Genomic DNA, 8419 nt, shown 5'->3' with positions numbered 1-8419 from the left:
GGACAAAACAGTCTGTTCTTCCCCCATCCTGTACCACTTCCTCAGCCCCTTTTCTTATCCACGAGCCCTCGTGGCTGCAGTCTCTCAGGCTGCTCCCAGCTAGGCTGGCTGCCCTGCACCATCACCGCTGCCTGGGGCAAACCTTCCTGCCTTTACACCTGCAGCCTCCGAGACCCCCTGATGACAGATCATCTAGAGGGGATAACTGAGGTGGGAGGTGCAGAAGAATTGGAGGAGCAGGACTTGGAACAGCCTCCTCTCTGTGTGGGTCCTCTGCGGCTGCTTGGTCCCTCTGTGCTGGTTGGACATGTGGCTTGTCCCCTTCCTGCCCTGGGACCCTGTGGGGTGACAGCAGGGAGAGGACACGGTCCATTTACAGAACTGCTTTGGTCCAGGGGCTTGCTGGGCTGGGGCAACTACAAAAGGTGATTTTGTTGAGAGAATTTATACACACAAGATTGGAAGAGACCAGAACTACTTCACTGTGAAAAAGGGAGAGGAAAAAGACCATGTCCACTTTTAGTAGAGATTTTGAAGTGGGTTAAATGAGAGAAGGGCGAGGGCAGATCCCCAAAACTAACCTTGGGTATTTTTCTCTTCTAACCATTTAAGTGGAAGTTAAATGCAGCTAACTGAGGCAGAGGAGATGGTGACTGGCTATTGTGAGAGACCCACTGTTACAGCTGCAGACAGCAAATATCTCCTTGATTTCCATACAGATGATTGTGCCTTGTTCCTATCTGTTTCTCCAGTCAGAGACCAGTCTGAATAAGGCCCACCTAGCACAGAAATTCCTGTATAATGTATTCTGCTCATTGCTGAATTCACTTTTAAGATTTTCTGCATCTTCCAGTCTGTCAATATGTGGCATGTCAGTTTGCTTCAGATCAGCAGTGTTTGTATAGGATTAACTTTGTGCACATTTACACTCAAAGGATTTATCTTCATTAAGTTGTTGAGCTGCTATTTCTTTCAAAATCCATTTACTCAGAATCCATACAAAGTGACTTGCTTTGCTCTGACTAGAGCTCAAAAACCCATATCACTGTGTAATATAATGTACTCTAAATGCCATACTGTGCAGCCCCATGTGCTACCAGTCCAGCCCCTTGAAATAGCAAGCTCCTGCCAGCTTTCGTGGCGTTTGAGTCAGGTTGCACGTATGTAAAGCAGGAGAGCACGATGCATGTTTGTCTGCAAACTCTGGGATGGTGCGCCTGGGCTCTGCTCTCTGTTATGTCCTTCCCCGGGGCTTCCACAGGACCAAAGGAATGGCTGCACCTTGCTGGTGTCCATGGGAGGGAGCGTGCTTTGGAGGGAACAGCTGGGAAGAAGTGGGGAGGGGTATGGTGATGGGAAAGGTATGATTCTCACTTTCCCCCCCGCTTCCTTTTCCTGACCTTGGCCACAGTGTAGCTGAATGTGTTGGGTGCACTGCAACGCCTTGCCTCCAGACCTCTTGCATGCACAGAAAGTGCTCACTGCGTTAGTCTGAACAGAGTCCTAACTTTTTGAAGGTGTTGATGGATTTATCCATCAAGTGTTTTATAAGGCGTTTTTATGTCAGCATTAGAGATCAGAAAGTTTTTATTTTTCATACGAGAAAGATCTTGGCCTTCTTTGTTCTGATGGTGATCTTTGATGGGACAAGTAATTCTACTCCTTTTGTTAAAACCTAAATAGCAATACATTAATAAATGTCTGGTATGAAGAACTGATAAATGTAATCAAATAGGTTTTAAGCTAAAGCTTGTAATTCAGTCTTTTTTTTTTTTTTTAGGAAAAAAAATCACAGGAAATATTGTATTTATTGTGCTTTCTTATTGTTCAGGAATCCATTGGCAGCAGCAAAATAGTCCTTATGGAAACCATTCTTGATTTCTGTTGTGACAGGGGTTTCCTTTATAGCTGTTCTTGAAGGTGCTTTCCGGTATGTCTATAAAAGCAAAATCCAAAGCAAATACTTGAATTTATTTAGTGCCCCCCAAACACTACTTATGGTTAACTGCAAAATGGAGTTGTCTGGTGTTTGTTGAGGCAGATATATATATTTGCTTCAGACTGTGTTAAGGGAGCTGTATTATTTTCACTGCTGTGGGTGATATTACCTTACTAGTATTACTGTAATACTTCTTGATGTCAAGAGAGTTTTTAAGCCCTTTTCACTAGAAGCTCTATGCAGGCAGGCTAGAGCAGTCTCTGCTAAAAAAGATTGAAGTAAGCAATGTAAAGGCAGAGCTGCATGTTTCTTTTTTTCCAAGGAGGGAGGAAGACTCAAGAAGTTGCCCAACAGATCAAATTCAGACCTCCTAAGTCCTTAATGCAGTACTTGCTATATGAGTACAGAATTGAGCCCTGGTGCAAGACTGCACTTCACTGCAGCATGGAAGAGCTGAGCTGCAATGGGGAGGTCATAATTACTGAACATCTGTTTCTTGCAGATGTTACTGTGTCTGTAGTTCTTAACTGATGTATTTTAATACAAACATACTTTAGGTACTGATGCTTATTCTATATGTGAGTTCATCAAGACTGCTGTGCAAAAAGTTCTTCCCCGCCCGCCCCCCCCCCCCCCTCCCCCCCGCCTTGTTGGAAAGCTCTTGGAAGACTGCTTACCTTAATGTAGAAGTTTATGAAGAGAACAACCAGTGTGGCCATATAAGAGGACTGGAACATGAGGCAGCCAAATGGGAATCCACATGGCTTCACAGCTGCGCTGAGTGTGTGCACAATAGTGAGCAGAAACTGGATCTGTGGAGGAAATATCACAGAATCACAGAATCACAGAATGTTAGGGATTGGAAGGGACCTCGAAAGATCATCTAGTCCAATCCCCCTGCCGGGGCAGGATTGCCTAGACCATATCACACAGGAACGCGTCCAGGCGGGTTTTGAATGTCTCCAGAGAAGGAGACTCCACAACCTCTCTGGGCAGCCTGTTCCAGTGTTCAGTCACCCTTACAGTAAAGAAGTTTTTCCTCAAATTTAAGCGGAACCTCCTGTGCTCCAGCTTGCACCAATTGCCCCTTGTCCTGTCAAGGGATGTCACTGAGAAGAGCCTGGCTCCATCCTCTTGACACTTGCCCTTTACATATTTATAAACATTAATGAGGTCACCCCTCAGTCTCCTCTTCTCTAAGCTAAAGAGACCCAGCTCCCTCAGCCTCTCCTCATAAGGGAGATGTTCCACTCCCTTACTCATAATGCATGAATATTTGCTGAGGAAGGGTTGCTGCTAGCTAAATCAGATATAACAATGTCACCTAGTTCTGCTCTTTGAAAGTTTGAGTACTCTTGAAAACTATCCCTTTCAGAACCTGTGAATGTGTTGTGAGGGTTAAGTTAAAATGACGCTCTTATGAAATTAAAAAAAAAACCTAAGGGGTCAGAGACTTCTAAAAATATGAGTTTATAGGCCTAGTTGGCAAAATGAAAGCTCTTTTTTTAATAGAGGCTGTTCTATCTTCCAGACTGTGTTGTGCCAGGTACAGAGTTGTCTCTGTTACTGGGCAGAAACTTGAGAAAACTCTGAAGACTTCAGGCAATAGCTTTAGAAGTCTGAACAGAAAATGGAAATCCCAGGTCTGAGGAGAAGTTCAGGTAGGCTGGCGTTTGCATTAACGGAGTTAAGATGGGGACAAATGAAGCAAAAATGAGATGGATAAGGAATCATGGAAGGTTGTCAGTATTTAGGACTGTGAACCACAGCCCACGCTGGTGCATTTGATTCTCCCCAGCCAGCTGAGCATGCCCTCAATCCAGCGTGCTGGGGTGCTTTTCAAACTACAGGAACGGTCTCAGCTCAGTGAAGAAGCGTTTCTAAACACATTTCTACACAGGCATTTTTAAGCTCACTGCAAACATATGAATTCCCAAATAATATGAACAAGACCCTAAGACAAAAAAGTGAAAGGAACTTTATTTCACATCAAGCCTTATATCTTGTTGATGAAAGCTTTGGATGTGGCTCAGCTCTTTGGGTAGAGCAACTACTGGAGTAGACTTTTAGGAGTCAGACAACTTCTGTCTTGTCCAAGAGTTTGTTTACATCATTTTGTAGTTGTACCACAGTGTGGTAGGTTAACCTTGGCTGGTTGCCAGGTGGCCATGCAGCTGTTCTCTCACTTCCTCTCCTCAGTAGAACAGGGGGAGAAAATAAGATGAAAAACTCATGGGTTGACCTGAGGGCAGGGAGGGTAATTGGTTAAAGTCACCAATTATTGTCACAGGCAAAACAGACGACTTCAGGAAGATGCTGTCTCCCACAGCATCCTCGCAGCTAAACTGGGGAAGTGTGGTCTGGATGATCGGGTAGTGAGGTGGATTGTGAACTGGCTGAAGGAAAGAAGCCAGAGAGTGGTGGTCAATGGGACTGAGTCCAGTTGGAGGCCCGTGTCTAGCGGAGTCCCGCAAGGGTCGGTTCTGGGACCAGTTCTATTCAATATATTCATTAATGACTTGGATGAGGGATTAGAGTGCGCTGTCAGCAAGTTCGCTGATGACACAAAACTGGGAGGAGTGGCTGACACAACGGAAGGCTGCGCAGCCATTCAGAGAGACCTGGACAGGCTGGAGAGTTGGGCGGGGAGAAATTTAATGAAATATAATAAGGGCAAGTGTAGAGTCCTGCATCTGGGCAAGAACAACCCCATGTACCAGTACAAGTTGGGGGGAGAGCTGTTGGCGACCAGCGTAGGGGAAAGGGACCTGGGGGTCCTAGTGGACAACAGGATGACCATGAGCCAGCAGTGTGCCCTTGTGGCCAAGAAGGCCAATGGCATCCTGGGGTGTATTAGAAGGGGTGTGGTCAGCAGGTCGAGAGAGGTTCTCCTCCCCCTCTACTCTGCCCTGGTGAGGCCGCATCTGGAGTATTGTGTCCAGTTCTGGGCCCCTCAGTTCAAGAAGGACAGGGAACTGCTAGAGAGAGTCCAGTGCAGAGCCACGAAGATGATTAAGGGAGTGGAACATCTCCCTTATGAGGAGAGGCTGAGGGAGCTGGGTCTCTTTAGCTTGGAGAAGAGGAGACTGAGGGGTGACCTCATTAATGTTTATAAATATGTAAAGGGCAAGTGTCATGAGGATGGAGCCAGGCTCTTCTCAGTGACATCCCTTGACAGGACAAGGGGCAATGGGTGCAAGCTGGAACACAGGAGGTTCCACTTAAATATGAGGAAAAACTTCTTCACGGTGAGGGTGACCGAACACTGGAACAGGCTGCCCAGAGAGGTTGTGGAGTCTCCTTCTCTGGAGACATTCAAAACCCGCCTGGACGCGTTCCTGTGTGATATGGTCTAGGCAATCCTGCCCCGGCAGGGGGATTGGACTAGATGATCTTTCGAGGTCCCTTCCAATCCCTAACATTCTGTGATTCTGTGAAATTAATTTATTGCCAATTAATAACAGAGAAGTGTAGTGAGAAATAAAACAAAACTAACACCACCTTTCCTGAAGCCCCTGTTTCTTCCCAGGCTGAACTTCTGACTCTTCTACCTCCTTCCTGCAAGTGGTGCAGGGGGACGGGGAATGGGGGTTGTAGTCAGTTCATATTGCTTAGGCTCTGCCACTCCTCATGCTCTTCCCCTGCTCCAGTGTGGGGTCCCTCACACAGGAGACAGTCCTGCATGAACTGCTCCAATGTGGGTCCTTCCCATGGACTGCAGTTCTTCAAGAACTTCACCAACACGGGTCCTTTCCATGGGCTGCAGCTCTTGAACTGCTCCAGTGTGGGTCCTTTCTGCAGGGTGTAGTCCTTCAGGAATGAACTGCTCCAGTGTGGGTCCCCTACAGGTCCTGCCAGCAAACCTGCTCCTGCGTGGGCCCTTCTCCACAGGCTGCAAGCTCCTGTCAGGAGCCTGTTTCCGTGTGGGGTCCTCTATGGGCTGTAGCTTCCTTTGGGACATGTCCACTTGCTGCAGTGTGTGGTCTTCTACGAGCTGCAAGGTGGATATTTGCTCCACGGTGGCCCTCCATGGGCTGCAGAAGGACAGCCTGCCTTACCAATGTCTTCTCTACAGGCTGTAGGAGAATCTCTGCCCCTCCTTCTGCTTTGACCTGGGTGTCTGCAGGGCTGTTTCTCTCACATTTTCTAAGTCCTCTCTCTCAGCTGCTGTGCAGCATCTTTTACCCTTTATTAAATATGGTATCACAGAGGGGCCACCAGCTTTGCTGGTGGTCTCAGCTTTGGCCAGCGGTGGGTCTGTCTTGGAGCCAGCTCCAGCTGGCTCTCAGACAGTTTTTATAACTTTTTAATCAGTCCATTTGCCATGATTAAGGAGTGTCCATTTTCTACACAAGAGATCAAAAGCAATGGGATTTTTTTGGACTGTAGAGCTTTTACTGTATTGTAGAAAATACTTCTGAGCATCTTTTCCTTTATTAAGTAATTACTGGGCTGCACTAGTTACTTATTCTGTATGATAGCTTTGTTATATTTGAGTTTTAACTGGCTTAATTCTGCAAATGACAATGTTTATCATTCATTTTGCCTGCTCTGGCATTTTGAAGGCTTTCTGGTAGTTAAAAATGAGAGCAAAATGGATACATACCAGTTGTGCCTGAGTGAGGTATTTCTTCCACCAGAGATACTTGCGCATAGAAGGGATGACGGACAGTCCATAATAAGAATACATAAGCACATGGATAAAGCTATTCAAAGTGGGTCCAAAAAAACCTATAAAAATCCATCAAGGGAAACGTTTTATATACCAGCTGCTAAAAAGTGAGAGGAGATATTATTGTTAGCAATGTCTCCTGCATATGGTAAGTCCTCCCTTCGTGCTTCTCCTTTGCTGAAGACATTCCTAATGTGAAGAGATGCTGTCCTAGGGACAACTGACAAACTGAATGATACTTCCTATAGGGTTTTTCTCATGCTGAATATTGTATTTTCATCCTGTATTTTTAATTTTCTCCACTTTGCTTTTCTATTCTGTAGTTTACAGGTTATTGCTTTTGTTTCCCTGCTAAACATTCTTTGCATGAGTCTCTCCATTATTGCTGTAAGCTTTAAACACTGCTGTGGGTGACTGTGCTGCTGGTACTGCAGCTCAGGGCCCTGGGAGGCACCCACTCTCCTGCTCCCTAATGCAGTAGTAAGAGTTTTACTCTGAATTAAACTACCCTAGTGTGGCTCTGATTGAGCACCACTCATTTTCTTTGGTGACTCTTCTGCTAGAAGCAGATTTGCAGAATTTCACCCTAGATAACACCTTGCTACTCTAATCAGCTATAGTTAGTAAATACTAATCCTAGAGCAAATGAATTATCCTCTGTACCTTACAGACTATTGAAGTAGCAGCACTACTCCATCTGCTGTATGCTCACGTGTTTGATGGCAGTGCTTAACGACTACAAGATGGTCTCACCATTTTTTTATTTTTCCACTAATTACTTAGTAATTACTGATTAATTACTTACTAATTTTTCCACTCTGTTAATTATGGTAGTGCAAAGTGTGGGTAATATGTTCGGACACAACAGAAAGCACAACCCCCTGCTAAGTTGTTCACACCTCTGTAGAAATAGCTTGTAATTGCTATGAAATCCTTCATCTCTGCTTCTAGCTATAACAGTGATTTACTTTGATTTTTGTGCTGTCCAAAATAAGTGCCAACAAATGTGAATTCTGCTTTTTGCTGTGAAAAACACCTGCAACAAGTTGCTTTACAAAATATTACAGTGCACTGAGGTGACTCCCTTTAATAGCTCAAAGTAAGAAAACTGTTTTTCTTCTCAACTCTGACAACAATCCTACAGGAAGCCTCTGGCTGTATGAAGCCCTGGAAAAGTGTGCATGTTGTGAGACACCTGAAGTAGTTCTCTGCTGTTTGGACTTAGTATACTAATGCCAAGTGAGCAGCCTGTGGCACTATCCATCTTCCCCACCCCAACAGGGGAGATGATGATAGTTGCAGTATCCTCCAAAGAGCCACATAATTTAGCGATTACTGTTATGCAATATGTTGAACCCAAAATACAATAAGGCAAAGGATGCTGCTAGTTCTACTATTTCAATATGAAATGTGAGACTGTATCGATCAGTTCTGGCTAAACAGTAGTTCTACTACTTGAATGAGATGTATTCTCATTTGAAACAAACTCAAACTGATGTTTTAATTAGCGATTATGTAAGTAAAGTATCTTGCTAAAGCACAATGTGAGATCGATGCGTACAGGAGTCAAACTTGTAAAAATGCTATTGAGTTCGCTTGTTGTGATTGACGCTGACTTTGCTGGGGTCGTGATTTCCTCCTACATCTGCTTTTGGAGTAGATCTTGTATGTGATCACTCTTGTGTACTACTCAGTAGTGTTCTCCTGTCTAAAAGTGGTTTGAAGAGAAGTAAATATGAGAGGTTGTGGCAGCTAAGTGGAAAATCTAGGGCCTAACACTCAGATATTTTTTTTTTTTTGCCTTGAAC

The 8419-nt window shown here is 44.8% G+C and overlaps 1 protein-coding gene across 1 annotated transcript in view; it reads right to left on the bottom strand.

Moving 5' to 3' along the window:
• Nucleotides 1–1807: 1807 nt before the first annotated feature.
• Nucleotides 1808–8419, bottom strand: part of ELOVL2 (ELOVL fatty acid elongase 2) — a 29255-nt gene continuing 22643 nt past the window's right edge. The window contains exons 5-7 of the mRNA XM_068396877.1: nucleotides 6546–6670; nucleotides 2617–2751; nucleotides 1808–1936 (exon numbers count right to left, since the gene is read on the bottom strand). Coding sequence (XP_068252978.1) covers nucleotides 1808–1936; nucleotides 2617–2751; nucleotides 6546–6670 — 389 coding nt within the window. The remainder of the gene's footprint in view (nucleotides 1937–2616; nucleotides 2752–6545; nucleotides 6671–8419) is intronic.

The sequence above is a fragment of the Nyctibius grandis genome, chromosome 3 (assembly GCF_013368605.1).
Source record: "Nyctibius grandis isolate bNycGra1 chromosome 3, bNycGra1.pri, whole genome shotgun sequence".
NCBI classification, from domain to species: domain Eukaryota; kingdom Metazoa; phylum Chordata; class Aves; order Nyctibiiformes; family Nyctibiidae; genus Nyctibius; species Nyctibius grandis.
This window is presented reverse-complemented; position numbering and strand designations above follow the sequence as displayed.